Below are 20000 nucleotides of genomic sequence, written 5' to 3'. Positions count from 1 at the left end.
ACGAGATTAACAGACTCTCTCAATCAACGCGGCGCAGCAGTGGTATCATATGGCGACTAAAACCCCTTGGCAAGGGCGCAGGAAGGTCGAGTGGGCTGGAATCGAACCCTGAACCGCAAATCCGCACCTGCCTTCACCTGGAAGGTAGCTTAACTACCTGTTAGCGGCGCGGGCACACCCTCTGCTTACAGCCCGCGCCCCGAGGCTTTCTTGTCCCAAGAGGCTCTCGCTGTCCATTGCAGATGCGGGCACTCCGAAGATAACACTGCAGGAAACAGGAGGGAGTTGTGTTCCTAGGTGTGAGCGGGTTGGTGCTAGCGGGCGTGTGGTAATGGTGGTGGTGGTAGTGGTGGTGACGATGATAAAGAACAACAACAACAACAGCAGCAGCAGCAACAACATCGAAAACAATAGTATCAATAACAACGAAAACATCATCGATAACAACAACAACAACAACAACAATAATAACGAAAACAACAACAATAACGAAAACAACAAAAACAACAATAACGAAAACAACAACAACAACAACAACAACAACAACAACACCATCACTACAACCAGCACCACCACCACCACCACCACCACAACCACCACCAACAACAACAACAACCCAAAACAACACAAATCCTCCCAGTGGTGCCTGCGTGGGAAGTACCAGGCAGGCACACGGTGGCAGCCCAGTCCACCCCGCGTAGCCCAACCCAGCTCAGTCAAACCTTTCCCAGAACACGGCGTCTCATCCCTCGCTTCCCTTACACTCTCGGCACTCCACCTCTGCCGGAGCACCTTACAAACCATGACACATCAGCGGCATCACCCTTCAAAAACACCCTTCCTACTTATTTTTTCCTCTCCTCCTCCTCCTCCTCGTCGTCGTCGTTCTCCTTGTCTCCCAAAAGCATCTCAAACAAACTAAAGTCGAGTTTGTACATCCTTGCCTCCCCGTCCACAACAATGCTTGCCCTACAACAAATCCGGCTCTTCGCTGCTACAAGAGCTTTGTGTACCCAAAGTGAGAGTATTCATCTTTACATTCAACTCTTCAACACCCTCAGTAATCTCTCCCTGTGCAAGTCCCCGCCGCCGCGCTCAGTCAGCCGCCTCGAGAAGGATGAAAGCAGAGCAGTTACAGTTGTGGCAATGGGTGTCCTCAGCGGCCATGCAGCTTCAAGAGCACACGACAGCCAGTAGCAGCAGCACGGTTATTTAAAACGATCACATTCACCGGACACAAAAAAGAAAGGAAGAACATACATATATGAGTACTTATAGTGCCAGTATACAGTGTATAGATGACGCTATATTACACTAGTGAAAGAAACAATACAGTGTGGAGGACAGATGACTAAGGATCGAGTGTTAGTGTGCGCACAGGACAGACCAACTCATCATAAAGATCCCGGGTGGAGGAGACGGAGTGGGAAGAAACGAAGATGAGGACTATTAAGAATGCAAGGAGGAGGAGGAGGAGGAGGAGGAGGAGGAGGAGGAGGAGGAGGAGGAGGAGGAGAGATCACCACCACGGTCAGCAATCGTCAGCAGTACTCGACAGGAGAGGAGCGGATGAGGAGACGAGGGGGAGGGGGAAGGGTGAGGGAAGTCTGCGGGGCGAGGAGAGGAGCGCGTCGTCCATGAATCGAAGCCAGACACTGTAACACTGTATCTGATCACACCTCTCCCTCCACGCTACTGTTTTGCACTACATATGAACTTGAGTTAGGTAAGAGGAAGTGCTGCAGGTAAAAGGAAGTAAGGAATAAGTCCTGGATATTTATACAAAACACAAATGAAAATACAAATACTCAATAAGACATGCACATAATAGTTCATGAGTTTAATTCAATGTGCGAAAAAAAAAAGTCAAGAATTAATCAATACACAAATCTTCCTCTTCATTTTTACGACCTCCAGTGACGTCAAGTCTATGCCTGCACCCCCCATGCCCCCACCAACACCCCCACTCCCCAACACAGCCTGGCCAGGAGTGGAGGGAGGGTAGGGTGGAGGGAGGAAGGGACTGGAGAGAGAGAGAGAGAGAGAGAGAGAGAGAGAGAGAGAGAGAGAGAGAGAGAGAGAGAGAGAGAGAGAGAGAGAGAGAGAGAGAGAGAGAGAGAGAGAGAGAGAGAGAGAGAGAGAGAGAGAGAGAGAGAGAATGAAAGAGAGATGGAGAGAAAGGTTGAAGAGGATGGCCTGTCTCACTGCACCCTTCGCCACATTAATTTTCTCTCTCTCTCTCTCTCTCTCTCTCTCTCTCTCTCTCTCTCTCTCTCTCTCTCTCTCTGCTATCGCTCGTCCCACCGTCAAGCACCGTCAGCCCGAAACGTGTCAAGTCTTCGCAATACACCCTTGTGGAGTGCTGGAAACAATGCCTCACCCCGCCAGTGCCGTCGTCGCCTCCGCCACGAGCACTCCTCCTCACCGCTCCCTCCCCCCTCAGCCTGCCGGGACGCGGGTTCCTGTGCGGTGCGGTATGCGAAGCTATAATGGTCTTTAACTTTTTGTGTAGGTAGGTGATGCTGATGTTATTGTTGGTGTTTGTTGGTTCTTCTTCAGCCTAGTTTTTTTTTTTTTTTGGGGGGGGATATGTGCTTTGATGCGTCTTTGATTAAGTATGTGTGATGTTTACGTTCTCCTGATTGTAAGACACACTGGCATATCTTGTTTATCATGTCTTGTGTGCAAAGGAGATTAGTCTAAGCCTGAAATATTACTACTACTACTACTACTACTACTACTACTACTACTATTACCACCACCGCTATTACTACTGCTACTTTTTTTCGGTGTTACGTCCGGTCTCCCTGGTCAATCACGGCTAATAATAATGATAATAATAATAATAATAATAATAGTAATAATAATAATAATAATAATAATAATAATAATAATAATAATAATAATAATAATACAAACGAAATAAAAAAAAATCTCAGCACAAAATTATTCTAATCAAGTTTCAATCTCCCGTTTTCTTTACTCCTGTAATGCTTCTTGGCTAGCAGTGTTTCCTGATGTAGATTCCATTACCTAACCAATATTTCTTCCCATACAAGCGATAGCATATGGGGACCAGCATGTGCGGCTGAAGTTCCGTAGTTCGGCTGTTGACCGGGACACTGGAAGCACACTAACCCCGCCTCCTCAGCTTCCCCTGCGGCCGCCTCGATAAATGGGTACCTTCTAAAACCCAGGAAAGGTAAACTATGGTCATCTGTAAGCCGCCCTTCCTGTGTCCGGGGCTGAGACACGCTGATAGATAGACAAAAAAACAGCTTAGATAGATAGATATATAGATAGATAGATAAAGATAAACAGCCAGGCAGGTGGACAGACAGGTAACTACCCAGACAGATAGACAGACAGACAGATAGATATATAGTAGGTAGATTGGTATACGGAAAGACTGATAGACAAACAGGTACTGGCTTCCGAGAAACACCCACATATGAAGATTCCTATATAAAATTTTCACCCATGCCAACAAACTTGATCCTAAGCTAACCTATAGTGGGATGAATTATTTGAAGGGAAGTCTGGTGGGTGGAGTGTTCGTGCGGGGAGTTTACTTTGTATAAACTTACTCGTACAGTATACGGAGAGATCAAAATAGACAGACGAACGGACATAAATATATATAATCTTTACTTTTTTTATCATTCATTTTATCATTTTAACATTCAAAACCAAACAAAGGGAGGGAAGTGGCAGAGAATCACGCACAAGACCCGAACGCCGACCAAGACTAAAGTGACTGAAGCACGCACAGAGCAGAACGGGAGGTTGGGGCGCCACAGCTGCTGTCCCAAGGGTCTTTGATAATACTTCCACTGCTAATGACTAGTCTGTTGCTTCGCTGTAGTAAGTTTAGACAATTTTACTGACCCAATATTACAGGCACTAAAATATTTGAACCACCCCTTCATGTGAGCGATGGTTTTTGGAAATTATTTCTAAGTTCTACACCACAACATTGTATTGAACCTGAGGAGAAGGCCGAACAGCAAAAGGACGCAACTTAACAATTATCATGAAAAAAAAACAAGAAAAAAAACACGTGCTTTTCCTTCTAAATGGCAACAAATAACCTGTAATAAATTGAACACCACGTTTTCTGTTAATTTCAATCTGACATTAATATTTCAATTGCCACAGCGCATGATAACAAGACTACGGTACTTCACGGGTCATTTATGGTCATTTATGCCGTGCGGAACATGATAACAGCCTCAGACAAGACAAAGAGCCTTCATATTTCACAAGAGCCTCGAGCAGCAAGGCAGTGGCGGTAATGGAGGCACTGATACGCTGGAAAGACTCACCACGCCAATGTTTTGAGGTTATTAAGGCGCATAATGGTATTGGTTAGCCTCATACTGTGGCCAAAAATTGCTATTGGTATCATTAAGGCCTTCCTCTTTCTATTTTAGTAATATTGTGATGCAGCATTAGGCTGGACCCAAAATCAATATTGTCTCGTTAAGAGCTGCATTCTTAAACGCATCGCAATTTTGTTGGGAATATTTCTGAAGAGCACATAGATGATTAGTTGAGTTTTCATGGATGTTTCTTTCCTACAGATAAGGCAGAATCATATTAAGCTATAATCAAGTTCATGAAAACACTCGAAAACTGCAATTATTTTCACTACAGCTTGTTCAGAGAAGTGGAATGCATTCATGTCTATGTACGTATGTACGTTAATAAAATATCTATCTATAGCCCACGAGGAGGCTGCAACTGGACTTCTGCTTCTCTCTCTCACGCTCTCTATTCCTGCGTCCTGTGCAATATCTGGCCACTGTAATTCTTCTTCTTGTCGCAGCCACGGTTCAGGGTCACGGATTACACTCTCAGGAGCTATGCTGGGAAGGTTTAGGCAGCTCCTGGAATGTATCCCTCCGTGTGCTCTGGAAATGGAAAACAAATCCGCCGCAAGAGAGACGCGCCAATTCAGCAAGTGTCAGACGCAGCTGCTCGTTCCGAAAAATAGTGAAAAAGAACAGAAAAAAAGGAGAAAAGAAAAAAGAGTGGTAGAGCTCTTGTTTGCTGCCGGGAATGTATGGACACTTTTATTGGGAGATCGGACTTTTTCTGGCTTACAAAGGCCTTACTGGAAACTCGCAACCAAACCGTGGAATACGGGGCGCCCCTCCCTTGCACGCTGCTGCTCACACCAAGTCCACGTCATGGCGATTCACGAGTCACAGGTCGCTCGTAATTCTGTGCAGGGTTCCTAACACAAACTATCGAGAAATGAACGTTCCTCCATAGCAATCTCCACCATCAGGCTTATCTCCGGCAATCGGGGAGCCACAAATGATTCTTAGTCACGTGCAGCTGCTATTACGAAACTAATTAATTTTGTACGTCTTTCCTTCCTGTAATATTCTTAGTATTCCTCTTATTAAGCAGATGGTGATTCATGAGCTGCCAGTAAGTTCCAGTCCAGTGCAGCCTCCCAAGCCGATTGTTCAGGCGCCGGCTCACCTGGACAGGGCTGCTCCGTGAGTGTCGTGCACAGATCGCCTTAACAAATTGGCTTTCACGAACAGAGGTGCGCCTGCCACTAAGCACCACGCAGCCTCAGTCGCGGGGAGTGGGACACGAAACTTGCATGTACTATTGGGTTAAAACATGAAATAAGGATTGTGATTGTGTGAGGATTGTGGGGGAGGTGAACGCGCCTCGCCATAATACTGAAGCCCTGATCGCCGTGTATGTGGTGGTGATGCGTCATTCCGACAACAGTGCGTGTTTTAAGGTCTATAATGGAAGGTGGGAGTCTGCTCAACACACTGAATACGAGGATGTGAAAAATGCTAATTAGGACTTCGTGGATGGCAGGATGTAAAGGTACCCCCGGCACGTCAAGCAAAGACTACATCACCTAGGTACGGTTCGCAAAGTGACCAGAAAGGAGGAAATGAATAATTCTAAGTGTAGCTGGAGATGGACGTGGGTTTGCTCCCGCTGAGGACGGCCAATGAAGTCTGTACTGCGAGTTGCAAAGTTCTTAGCAGTCACACAAAGTTACGTCCACTTTGTGTAGAGAGGAAACTTCCACCGAACACCAAACAGTAATGACGCGCCGCTGCTGCTTCTCGTTACGCGGAGAAAGAAAATGAAAGTCGGTATTTAGTAACTCGTGGACTGCCACTGCCACTGCCACTGCCACCACCACCACCACCACCACCACCACGACGACCACCACCACCACCACCCTGTAAGACGAGAGGTTGGAATATGCTGGTGAGAGGGAAAGCCTTCGTAACCTTCTTTATGAGCAAAATGTGCATAATGTATAAGGTTATGTACCGAAACTAAGGAAGCGCGACGCCAGGTATTGGGTGAACCTGAAATCTCTTTACCACTCACCCAGCTCGTGACGTTATCGAGTAAGGAAAGTGCGTACCTGGATGTCTGGCCAAGACTTCGGAATATGTTGTCGTTGTCTTGTCTCTTAAGGAACCCTAATATGAAACCCGTTTGGCTGACACACACAGCCCTATAGACTCAACTTGTTTTGGCTGCCACACTCAGTCCTGCATGCTCCATATTGCTACATCTTATCTCCAAATTCGTCGCACATTAATAGATATACAAATAGAAACAAAGCAGTGACTAACAAACCTCTCTCATTCCAGGAGAAACGCTTCCTTAGACCAAGTCCACTTATCTCCTGAAGGCCAACCGTTTAATAATATGTAAGTGATGTTTCTCGCAAATATAAAGAGCAAAAGTTTACGTTAATATTCATTCCCCAGCACCGTAAAATCACAGAGTATCCTTCACATGACCCAAGGCTTTAGACTGATCACCTCTATCGTTCGTGACAATTTCCACAGCGCTGCGGGCTAGGGAGTGGGAGGCAGGAGGCGTGAGCTGGAGGAACCCAAGCACCACAAATATAAACAAACATAAACACCAGTCTAAGATTCCGGGAAATTGCGTATTCATAACTTTGGATCAATTGTCTGTTGTGATATTCATGGTTCACTGTGCCAATTAAGTCCCGCTTCACGCTCACGAGTCACGCCACGCTGAGGGAATTAAGAGGCGATCGCACGAGAGCAGCGGCTGTGGCTTCCTAGCGGCAGTATGTCAGGAGCCTTCGCCACTCTGTTAAAATACGGTTCTTTTTTGAGTTCCAATATCATTCCAGAAAAAGCGATGACATTTACGAAATATTACATAGTCAATGAGAGAGAGAGAGAGAGAGAGAGAGAGAGAGAGAGAGAGAGAGAGAGAGAGAGAGAGAGAGAGAGAGAGAGAGAGAGAGAGAGAGAGAGAGAGAGAGAGAGAGAGAGAGAGAGAGAGAGAGAGAGAGAGAGAGAGAGAGAGAGAGAGAGAGAGAGAGAGAGAGAGAGAGAGAGAGAGAGAGAGACTATTATTTTACGCCCTACGCAGCTCACACATGTTCTTCAGTTGAAAGCAACACTCTCCCCACAAACATCTCTTGGCACGTTGAAATGTTATGCGTTACCAAGACTTCAATAAGAATAATACGAGTACTTGTGGGAGCAGCTCTTGTAGTTCACTCTGTTATTCATAAAAAAAGCCCACGTGAGGAGCATTTCTGAGTGGGAGGCAGCGCAGTAACCCAGACTGAAGCAGAGGCGCGGTATTCTATGACGTTTCAATTACACAATGTCAAAAAGAGATTGTTTTTATCTCAGCTTTTCCACCAAATTTCTCTGCCAGTACTTTGCCTGATCTTCGCCCAGTGTTTGTGAATGATACTCTACATCAACTACAGAGTGCTTAAAAACAAATAACTTCATAAAATTAGTTAAAAAAAAAAGCATTATTAAACTGTATCAAAAACCACCTGTCTGCCTTATCAGCCTTCGTAACTCACCAGTACACCTAAACTCGCTGGTCTGTTTCTGCCATCTCCCCTTACCTAACTCCCACCCAAGGAGTAATGTTTCCTAACTCCACTCCAGTCTCAACCTTCACAACAAAAAGTACAGCGTTCCAAACTCCATTCAGTCTCGATATCACCACAAGGAGCACGGTATTCTAAACTCTACCGCGGGCTTGCATTATTCTGACAGACACCATAACAACGAGCGTAGTGTCTGAAATTCCATTCCAGTCGTGTGTTGTCCCGCCAGACGCCATCACTGTGAGATGTATTGTGTCCGCAACTCGACCCCAACCTCGCCTCCCACTGCTTGTCCTCCTCACCTTGACACGCTCCCACCACTGATACACCAGACGCAGCACCAGTGTTCAAAACTCCTCCCCTGCCACTCACCTGACGGCTGGTACCTCCAGGATGTCCCACTCCACAGACCGGTAGAACTCTGAGAGGTCGACGCCTATCTCCACCACGTTCGTTCCTTCCATCTCGTCCAGGTGGCGCAAGTCGACCTGCAGGTGGAGGAATGGTGTTAGCTTGAGAGAACACGAAGAAACGAAAAATCAAGAGCAAGCAGGCCAGCAGGAGGAGACCACGTGGTTCTTAGGAGGCTGTTCGTCATGAATGGCACTATCAAATCTAAAAGGTACTAAGGTATTAAACGGAAAGCATAATACAGGTAACTGAACTATGCACAAATTCGAGAAACTTAGAGACTTAGTACGTACATAATTACACAAGTAGGAGGACACAGCGTTGTGCCGTTAGTAAGTCTCAGACAAGCAGCATCGGAATAATGTGATGACTATAATACCAACGGGGATACAAATCAATGTTGCCCGATGAAGAACACACACGCACACGTACACACACACAGAAATAATAATAATAATAATAATAATAATAATAATAATAGTAATAATAATAATAATAATAATAATAATAATAATAATAATAATAATAATACAATGTGGATATCAGCAAAACGTCAACAAATCATTCCTACACAAATCGTCCTACAGAGGGCAGCACTGGTGGGGCCTCTGTCTTAGCTGCCTGTTACTCGCTCAGCTGGGGCAACACACTGCACAATTATTACTACACTTTTTTCACTCTTACATCCATAAATAATCAAAACTCCAGCGACAAAAAAGTAAAATAAACAGAAACATATTTAAGAAAAGCTCACGAACAGGTTAAAAGAAACATTAAAATAAACAAATAAGGGTGAAAATTGTGAACAGAACGAGAAGGGAAACAATAACATAATAAACTTAATAAAAGAAACGTAAGATAAAATAGAACACAAGAAAAAGAAAGACGTAAGAGAAAGGAGAGACGATTTCAAGGTGACGGGAAGAGAGATCACGTTAAAGAGAGAAGGGAAAGGAAGAGAAGGGAAGGAGGGAGAAGAGAGCGAGAGGGAGAACCTAAGAGTACCTCGTCTTCCCAAGGGCAGTTTTAGGAGAGAGCACAACTTCCCGGGGGAAATTCCACCAGGCGAGGAAGGGAAGTTTTAGGCCGCGGCGTCTCGAGTTAGTGAAACACGGGTGGCGGACGCCGTGGAGTTATACGGAGCGGAAACTGCGCCAACAACTTTACCTATTGTGCCCTTGACTGCCTCGCCGCTACGCCAGGGCAGGTGTTAGCATGCACCGGGCTGGCCAAACACAGAGGTGACTCGAACACACACACACACACACACACACACACACACACACACACACACACACACACACACACACACACACACACACACACACACTTTCTCTATAAATTTTTAGGATGCTTATTCTAAGAAAGTGAGAGAGAGAGAGAGAGAGAGAGAGAGAGAGAGAGAGAGAGAGAGAGAGAGAGAGAGAGAGAGAGAGAGAGAGAGAGAGAGAGAGAGAGAGAGAGAGAGAGAGAGAGAGAGAGAGAGAGAGAGAGAGAGAGAGAGAGAGAGAGAGAGAGAGAGAGAGAGAGAGAGTGACAAACGAGGAAACAGAAAATAGTGAGTAGGATTTAGGGAGACACATTATCCATTTTCCTTTTTTCCTCTCTCTTTTCAAATCCCATATATCGCTGAAGAGAGAGAGAGAGAGAGAGAGAGAGAGAGAGAGAGAGAGAGAGAGAGAGAGAGAGAGAGAGAGAGAGAGAGAGAGAGAGAGAGAGAGAGAGAGAGAGAGAGAGAGAGAGAGAGTATTTAGGTTGTGTGGCTGCCTATTTTTCATTCTCATACCATACTCCCTCTCTCTCTCTCTCTCTCTCTCAAAAATCTAGTCAGACTAAGAAAAGAAGAAGAAAAACTGGAAAGCCATTTAAAGGAAGAGACGGGAAGACTCTTGACCGGCCGGGAATGCAATAGCGAAAGGAGGTCCTCACTTCAGCTACGGGAGAATCAGGTTCCTTTGCCTATTGCACTGGAGAGCAGCCCTGTCCGAGCCCTTCGCGCCATCAGCAGCAGGGTAGAGGAGGAGGAGGAGGAGGAGGAGGAGGAGGAGAACAGTTAATCCTTAAGCTTTTTTCCGGTATACAATCAGCCTTCTAATCTAATTTCTGAAGTTAGTAAATCCAAAGGAGGAGGAGGAGGAGGAGGAGGAGGAGGAGGAGGAGGAGGAAGAGGAGGAGGAGTAAGTAGAGGTGACTATCTAAGAAACAGAGAATGACGGACGTAGTGAAGGATGGGAAAGCAAAAAGAACAATAGGAGTGAGGAAGAAGAGAAGCGAGGAAGGAAAGAAGGAAGAGATGAACAAATGAAAGAACTTCGGCAACAAATAAACAGTGGAGAGGAGTAGATAGAGTCACACGTGTCTTAATTTGATCGGCTCCTACTGCTGGGCTCCTTTTGCAACTAAGTCTCGCATTCAACCTCACAGCCCTGACGGTCGTGTACCTCCGTAGCCATCCACACCCTAGTAACTGCACACATGTACTTCCTCATGCATTGGTAAGTAGGTTTTAAACACCAACTTAATCGTGTCTTAGAACAATCAAGGTAGCGAAAGTCATTAATTGATAAGAAAAGTGATAAAACAAGTAGAGAGAGAGAGAGAGAGAGAGAGAGAGAGAGAGAGAGAGAGAGAGAGAGAGAGAGAGAGAGAGAGAGAGAGAGAGAGAGAGAGAGAGAGAGAGAGAGAGAGAGAGAGAGAGAGAGAGAGAGAGAGAGAGAGAGAGAGAGAGAGAGAGAGAGAGAGAGAGAGAGAGAGAGAGAGAGAGAAGAGGTGTACTCGTTTCCCTACTCGTCGCCCTAATATCACTTCCTCCAGCTCTTGGGCAAACACAGAGGGGCGAGAGGGGCTGGCGCGGTGAGCCTCTCCGACACCCACGCATGACCAACACCCACTTAGAGCTATCCGGAGAGGACCAGAGAGCCGTTACATCCGTTATATACATATACAGCGCCCTGAGCCACTAGAACGACGGAAAGGAAGAGTGTGAGAGTTGGGAGAGGGATGGAAGAGCGACGAGCAGGAGACAAGGGAGTGGAGGAGGAGAGGCGCAGAGGAGCAGAGGCTGTCGTCTTCCATTGCTCGCGGGTAATTAACATTTCAGAGGCGGGCACGTCAACACAAACCCAGCCTCAATAAACACTCTCGACACATTATTAGCAGCGGCACGCCAAGCCCGCGCCGCTGTGTGTCCCCGCAGAGGCGTGACACCGGCAACGCGGTGCAGGATGCCTAGCTACTTTTTCAACGAGTCTTACAATTACTGAGCTCCTCTCGAACAAACGACAGCACAACACTCTGTTCTTCGTTATTAAGCTTGCCAAGACCCATTGTAATGTAAGGAAAATTAAGTGTAAGCGCGAAAACGGTAAATTCGAGAAGAGGGGGAAACAAGCGGGACAGATATCTCCCCCCACTGTGCCTGACAAGTCACTGTTACTGATTCAAAAACTGAGCATAGCATTTTCAGGGCACGTGAGTTGCCATGCGTGACAATTTACCTCCTATGTCTGTAAATCGAGAATCGGAGCTTTCCTGTATGGGTGCGCTGTGATGTTTACATGGTCAAGTGATAGCCGTGAGTTTTGTGGGTTCTCATGTGGCACAGAAATGGTGGGATGGAACGTGGAAATAAGGTCGTGATCGGAGGAGACCAACGGAGAGAAAAGTTTGGCAGAGTAAGCAGAACTGTTGGAGATTAGGAAAAGATCAAGAATGCTCGGCACATCTCCACAGTGGTGAGCAATGAGATTAGGTGGCTGCATTAATTGTCTCAGGTTATGTAGAAATCTTGTTCGGTGAACACTGAAATTTCCAAATATGGAGATTTCAAAAATGGAAAATGGGTTACAATTTGCTCCACTTAGTAAATCAAAGAGTCAAAAAATATTTACATAGTTGGAGGAGTTAGGTGAAAAAAGAAATAGTGAAATGGTCACAACAAAGTCTTCGACAGATGGTGAAAAACTTTGAAGCATCAGGAGCGTGGGCACCAGAGAAAGTTATATCGTTGAGTACACAGACGCAACAGCCAGCTTTGGATTGAAATTGAAGATAGACAAAGTAGGAAGGAATTGAGGAGGGCCTGCTCTCAGTAGCGTCAGATACATGGGTGTCAGTGAATAACAGAAAATGAAGCACAGAGGAAGTGAGGGGATGTTCCACAGATTAAATACGAGTATTAGACTCAAATCCGCGAATGTTGCAGATGTTAATATCGAGAATGTTGAACAAGGCATCAACCACCACCATCACCACTACTTCTATTACTTCTACTGCTACTACTACTACTACTACTACTACTACTACTACTACTACTACTACTTCTACTACCACAATCTTCACCCCGACTACTCCAGTATTTCCACGAGAGTACTCCGCTACCTTTACGCGAGCAGTAAAAAGTCTACTCGTAAGCATAAAAAAGCGAATCCTATTACTCTTACGACTGCCAAAACGACCACCCGAAATTTGGCGAACGTCAACCGCACATACAAACAAAGACACACAAACCGCTACCTACACCCCACTGCCATCAACTGTCTCTACTCCCTGATAAACTACAAGGCCGCTACTACCTCCCAGCGCGACCTATTCCCCCTGCCTGGTTTCCGTCGTAACTCCAAGAGCCGAACTTGAGCGTGCACGTCTGTATGTCGAAGGGAAAGAACTCGACATTCATGGCACAGGAGCTGGCGAAGATGGAAGGGGGAATCCAGTGCACCAAGCCGTCGTGGCGCAGCACCGTGGATGTCTTGATGGACACGTCGTAGTTCTGGCCGCCACTATAAGCGCCGCCACCCGAGGGACGAGACGAGTTGACGATAACGGAAAAGAGAATAAACTGAGTCAATAAAATGGAGTAAGACTGATTGAATCAATAAAATGAGGAAAAGGAAACGTAAAGAGAGAACACAGAGTCAATAAAATGAGGTAAGACTGATTGAATAAATAAAATGAGGTAGAGAAAACAAAAGAAGAGTAAGCTGAATCAATAAAGTGAGGTAAAACTAACTGAATCAATAAAATGAGATAGAAAAAGTGAAAAAAATGAATAAAAGGAAAAAAAAGAGGAAATGGTTCAAGATAAGAAATAAAAATTGATAAACAAACATAATTAATAAAACATACAATAAAAGAATACGTGAAACTGATAAAGAAGAGAGAACATACACACGCAGTAAGGAATTAAAGAACACAGCATGGTTAATAAAAAGGACACACATATTGAAAGCGTGGAAACATAGTAGAAAATAAACGAACATAGAGTCAATAAAAATCCGAGGAAAATGTAGAGAGAATAAGATATAAAGAACGAAAAGGGGGAAAAAATGAATGTAACATGGGAAACACATTTGGTAAGATATTAAAGAAGCTGAAAATTAATAAAAGAATTGAGGGAAATCGGGAAAAAAGGAAAAAAAAATCAATGAAACAATAGTAAACATGAAAACACCAAGAAATTAAACGAAATAATGAGAGAAACATGGGAACGGAATAAAGTGGAGAAGGAAAAAAATAAATAAATAAACACACAATACAACTAAGACACGGAAACAGAGAGGAATAAAAGAACAAACAACAACCGATAATAAAACACGAGGAAAACGTAGGAGCTCCACAACAAATAGGAGAGGAAAACCAAACCACTCAAGGAAGAAATAGAGGAAGACAGAATCAATAAAAAAACGACAAGGAAAGACAGGAAACAGAATAAGAAATAAAAGAACGAATCGAATCAGTGAAACATAATGAAAAACTGGAAACGGAATACAGTCCACAGCAGTCAGGGGGAAAAATAAAAATGAAAGGGAGAGAAATATATATATCAAACCCAAAATCGGATAGGGGAGGCGGAAGACCCAGCAGCAGCGGCAGCAGCAGCAGCAACAGCAGTGGCAGAGCGGGAATAAAGTCAGGATGAAGGCCAGAAATGGTGCGTCAGGGAGAGCGAAAAGTAAAAAAAGACGCATAAAAAAAAAGATAAAAGTTGAAAATACAGAGTTTGAGATGAATAATGAGACAATAAACACATGACGGACAGATGTGGGAGCCTGTGAAATTGTTAAAAGTGTTATTTTCCTTCACACTGCCGAGGAAGGATGAGGATGAAGAGAAAGAGGACTAAATTGATGCAGAAATTAGTGCTGAAATCAAATTCAGAAAGTAAGCGTGTGGGGAAAATGCGTAAAGTTAAATAGAAAGTGAGTTCATAAAACATACAAAGGAACTGCCTGTAAATTATGAATTAGAGTCTAAATGCATAAAGATTACAAAGTGAGTGAAACTAGAAAGCAAATTAATATAAAATAGCGAGTAAGTAAATGAAAAAAAAATAGAAATGGAGTTAATAAGAAAAAAAGAAGGTAAGTAAATAAGAAATTATGAATAAAAGAATACAAAAAAAAATAAAAAGAAGAAAAACACTGGAAACAAATAAGAGATCAAGTTGCTGTCACGTGATCTCCTTCCTTGAGTACAAAAGCCATGAGACAGGAAAAGGTGACACGCGATGCACTTAAGCCACAGCAGTCAACGCAGCCTCTAGTAAAGGAGTAAAGATTCAAGTCATGGCAACGCAAACACACAAACCTTAACCAAAAAAGATAATATGTGGACGTAAACTAGAATGAAAACACGTATGGAAGTCAATGGCAAGAAAAGATGTGAAGCTGAAAATGTTTAAAAATATACTTAGAAAAAAACAAAAGACATCCGCATATGGTTAAAAGAAAATAAAAAAATCAGATACAAAAATGCAAATGAGATTAAAACAAAAGATAAGAAAAAATACCTGAAAACAAAACAAGAACAAAAATTATGGGAAAAGTTACATTCGAGAACAACAACAACAACAAAAAAATAAGAACGGGTGTAAATTAAAGAACAGAACAAAAATTATACACACACAAAAAAAAATGTATAAACAAAACGAAAACACACGTTAATATGTAAGTGTAGAAAAGAAAATATAAAAACACAAAAAAGCAAAAATAAGTCAACATTAAAAAAAAAAAGACTGACCAACAACAACAACACACACACACACACACACACACACACACACACAGACACACACACACACAATTCAATTTAAGAACACCCAAAAATACACAAACAAAAAATCAGAAAACAGAGAGAGAGAGAGAGAGAGAGAGAGAGAGAGAGAGAGAGAGAGAGAGAGAGAGAGAGAGAGAGAGAGAGAGAGAGAGAGAGAGAGAGAGAGAGAGAGAGAGAGAGAGAGAGAGAGAGAGAGAGAGAGAGAGAGAGAGAGAGAGAGAGAGAGAGAGAGAGAGAGAGAGAGAGAGAGAGAGAGAGAGAGAGAGAGAGAGAGAGAGAGAGAGAGAGAGATGGGGACAGAGAGGACAGGCTCGGTGCAGTCCCCTCATTCGACCCCTCACTCACTCACTCACGCTGGGCAAACGGAACCATTTTTTCCCCTTTTTCTGTGCCGTAATGAAGGAGGAAAAAAGAAAGAAATATTACCAGGAAAGGGAGAGAATGGAACCCACTCACTCCTCTCCTTTCCCTTCCTCCTTTTTGGCTGATGGGATGAAAGTAGAAAGCAGTGAGCCATCTTTGACCCCTGTGACATTCCTCCTCTTCCTCCTCCTCCTCCTACTCCCCCTCCTCCTCCTCATACTCTTGCCCTCCATAATGGCACATTGAGAGGGTGCTTGGAAAGTCCTGGGAGGTGAAGGAGGGAGAGGTACATAAGGCTACTTAGATTGGGAACTACTAATATGATGATGATGATGGTGATGATGGTGGTGATGGTGATGATGAAATGGAAATTAAGGATGAAAGAGAATGGATGCAGTAATAAAGTAAACAAAGTATTTTCTTAAACATTATTCTGTATCTGTAATGTTTAAGTGATAAGAGAAAAGTAGCATTAGTAGTAGTAGTATTGTTAGGAGGAGGAGGAGGAGGAGGAGGAGGAGGAGGAGGAGGAGGAGGAGGAGGAGGAGGAGGAGGAGGAGGAGGAGGAGGAGGAGGAAAAGAAGAAACAGGAAAAAAATTAAAACCGGAAAGAGAGAGAGAGAGAGAGAGAGAGAGAGAGAGAGAGAGAGAGAGAGAGAGAGAGAGAGAGAGAGAGAGAGAGAGAGAGAGAGAGAGAGAGAGAGAGAGAGAGAGAGAGAGAGAGAGAGAGAGAGAGAGAGAGAGAGAGATACAAAGACTAGGAGGTGGAGGAGGGAAGGAGCGAGGTGGAGGAGAGAGGATAAGCGATGGGAGAGAAGAAGTAAATTAGAGAGAACACCGAAGGAGATAAGAGAAAACAAAATAATGAATTCAGCAAACACGGGACCCTAACTCAGGATGGAAGCGACAGGAGGAGGAGGAGGAGGAGGAGGAGGAGGAGGAGGAGGAGGAGGAGGAGGAGGAGGAGGAGGAGGAGGAGGAGGAGGAGGAGGAGGAGGAGAAATGAGATGAGTGTAAGAAAGAAAGAGAAAGAGAAAGACAAACATGTATTCCTCTCTCCCTTTCTACCATCACCACCACTATCACTATCACCATCATCACCCCTTCCTTACTGCTGCTGTTTGCTCTTCCTTTACGTTCCTTTATACCCTCCCGCCTCCTCACCATAACCACGCCCATCACCGCCACCATTACCAGCCATCTGTGCCAAAGAGGAACGAAGGAGAGACCATTGCAATAATATCACTGCTAAGACTGCTACTGTCATATCCATCGTTCCTCTTCCTCCTCCTCCTCCTCTTCTTCCTCTTCCTCTTACTCCTGACACGATTCCATTTCTTCTTTACCTTCTTTCCTCTCTTTCTTGTTTTTATTCTCCTGTTTATTTTGTTTATCTATCTTTTATTTTTTTTTGTTCTGCCTTTAGTTCCTCGTCCTGCTGTTATCGTCGCCTTCATCATAGTTATCCTTTTGTATTTTTATCATTATTAGTGTTATTATTAATACTGTTTTTTGTTCGTCTAATGGGATGTGGTGGAAGTTACCTAGGAAGCTAAAATATAACTTCTGGGGATGTTTATGTGTGCTTAGAGAGAGAGAGAGAGAGAGAGAGAGAGAGAGAGAGAGAGAGAGAGAGAGAGAGAGAGAGAGAGAGAGAGAGAGAGAGAGAGAGAGAGAGAGAGAGAGAGAGAGAGAGAGAGAGAGAGAGAGAGAGAGAGAGTTAATTTCGAAACACAACCTAATCCAAAAGCCCCCCAAAATACAAAATACAGTAAAAGAAAGATGAAACGGGCCAGCGTACGACACTTCTTCAAGAGTACGAAAGCGGTTAGGGTGAGTACGTACGGTAGCGCCCTCTACAAAATGACAATATTATGGTAAGTGGAAACTCAGGGCCGGGGGGCAGGGAGGTGGCCGGGCAGAGGATAACACTACGAAATAAGGATGATGCCGGGGCGCAGGGTGGCGGGTGGGGGGCGGCGCTCCCGGACACCCAAAAATCTGAAACCCGGCGGGAGGAAATCGTATATTTTCTGGGAGGGTTTAAATCAAGTTAAGACAGGAAGAGAGAGAGAGAGAGAGAGAGAGAGAGAGAGAGAGAGAGAGAGAGAGAGAGAGAGAGAGAGAGAGAGAGAGAGAGAGTGAGAGACTGTAACTGAACTCCATTAGACTCAACTCTCTCTCTCTCTCTCTCTCTCTCTCTCTCTCTCTCTCTCTCTCTCTCTCTCTCTCTCTCTCTCTCTCTCTCTCTCTCTCTCTCTCTCTTTTATTGTCTCTTTATTCACATTTTCATGACCACTGTCCACATTTATCTTGTTTCTTATGGAACAGTTCTAAAAATATTTTATGTGTCCCCACCTTCTCCTTTCTTTAGTCTCTCTATCTCTCTCTCTCTCTCTCTCTCTCTCTCTCTCTCTCTCTCTCTCTCTCTACGCCAGTGCCTTCTGTCATCTCTCCTCACATTCCCAGATGCATTTCCACCAAACAGCCTCTTGGCACTGAGTTCCTTTGGCCTCCCGCAGGACACTCCCCTTCCAGCCTTACACGTTCGCTTGGCACTCCTACCCTGGCACTGGCACGCTCCCCCTTGGCACACCTCGCACTACCATACACACGAGTCCATTGGTACCGTTTAAAATTTACATAGTTTATTGTCTACACGGTGATTATTTGATTCTTCTGGTGTTAGTACGTCTTTCTCTTTTTTTTTCTTTTCTCTTTTTTTCACTTCTCATTTCCGTTTTTTTCTTTTTTTTTCTTTTTCGTCACAGGTATTTATTTTATTGTTTCTCTCTCTCTCTCTCTCTCTCTCTCTCTCTCTCTCTCTCTCTCTCTCTCTCTCTCTCTCTCTCTCTCTCTCTCTCTCTCTCTCTCTCTCTCTCTCCCATTCGTTTTATCTGCCTTTACATCTACTTCCCATTTCCGTCACATCCATACCCGTTCTCTCTCTCTCTCTCTCTCTCTCTCTCTCTCTCTCTCTCTCTCTCTCTCTCTCTCTCTCTCTCTCTCTCTCTCTCTCTCTCTCTCTCACTCTCTTTCTAACCATATTATTCTCGATTTTTTCCCCTCACTTCTCTTTTCCTCATTACCATGGCACCCTATCTCTCTCCTCCTTTTTTTCTTTTTCACTCCTCCGTCATTCTCTCGTCTTAAGTTCTCTCCTGTTTATCCTCTTCCCTCTGAAACTTCCATTCATTATCGTTGTCCTCACCTCACCCATGCAATCTTCCTTCACACTCCTTCTCCATACAAAACCTTCACATCTCCCCCCTTTGGCGCCGTCTGATCCCGCTGTTGTGGACTTTTGAATAATGAAGAAAGTACGAACATAAAAGAAAAGAAGGGGCGCTGCAAGGAGCCAGTAGGCCTACACGTGGCAGTCACTGTTTAAAGCATACACTTATCATCATCCCAGTCATCCCTACCCATAAATTTATCTAGTCTTTAAGCTCTTTACTGACTCGGCACTGACGGACTGATTACTGATTCCATTCCAGCCATCTACCACTCTGTTTGAGAACCGATGTCTTCCTGTTTCTCTAATAAATCCAATCTTATCAACTTTGATCTCGTTATTCTTAGCCTTATCGTGATTAATAACTTGAAGAATCTCGTCTACATCACCCTCGTTATATCCTTTAGGCCACTTGAGAAGGGCTCTGACTTAGGGCAACAAAAACTTGAGAAAAACTTAAAAAAAATAAAAACCCCAATAAAGATGCCAGGCCCTAAAGGTGACAGTTGGGAGGAACACCCAAAATTACCTGGAGAAGAGTCTTGAAACCTACTAGTATTAGCCAGCCTCTCCCGCTTCGTCAGTCCTCCCCGCCACTCACCTGGAATCCGTCGTAGGTCCAGGAGCCGAACTTCATGACGCAGGTCTGCTCGTCGAAGGGAAAGTACTCCACGTCAATCTCACACGAGGACTTGTAGATGGCAGGCGGCTTCCACTCAACCAGGCCGTTCATGTGGAGCGTCGCCTTGGTGGAGAGAGTCACTTCGAAGTTCCCGTCAGCACTACAGGGAGGAGGAGGAGGAAGAGGCGAGGAAGGGCGTTATTACAAGGTCCGGCAGGGTGTTACAGAGAGGCATGGGGTGTTACAAAGTGTACTGGGCTGTGTTTAAGCGTATTTGAGAGGTATTGAGTGTTACTGAGTGTTATAAAGTGTGTTGTGGTGTTTTTAAGAGTGTTGCATTGAGTGGCAAGGTGTTACAAAGAAGCGTGAGTGTTATAAATGTGTAGTGAGGTGTTCTTAAGGGTGTTGCAATGTGTGGC

The 20000-nt window shown here is 44.4% G+C and overlaps 1 protein-coding gene across 5 annotated transcripts in view; it reads right to left on the bottom strand.

The window, feature by feature from the left end:
* The window catches only part of LOC135102386 (acetylcholine receptor subunit alpha-like), an 88686-nt gene that overhangs the window by 33449 nt on the left and 35237 nt on the right, over nucleotides 1-20000 (bottom strand). For all 5 annotated transcript variants that reach the window (XM_064007567.1, XM_064007568.1, XM_064007570.1 and 2 more), the window contains exons 3-4: nucleotides 19561-19741; nucleotides 8267-8382 (exon numbers count right to left, since the gene is read on the bottom strand). In XM_064007567.1, coding sequence (XP_063863637.1) covers nucleotides 8267-8382; nucleotides 19561-19741 — 297 coding nt within the window. The remainder of the gene's footprint in view (nucleotides 1-8266; nucleotides 8383-19560; nucleotides 19742-20000) is intronic.

The sequence above is a fragment of the Scylla paramamosain genome, chromosome 7 (genome assembly GCF_035594125.1).
Source record: "Scylla paramamosain isolate STU-SP2022 chromosome 7, ASM3559412v1, whole genome shotgun sequence".
Classification (NCBI taxonomy): domain Eukaryota; kingdom Metazoa; phylum Arthropoda; class Malacostraca; order Decapoda; family Portunidae; genus Scylla; species Scylla paramamosain.
The sequence above is the reverse complement of the archived record's forward strand: the minus strand, read 5'-3'. Positions and strand labels throughout refer to the sequence as shown.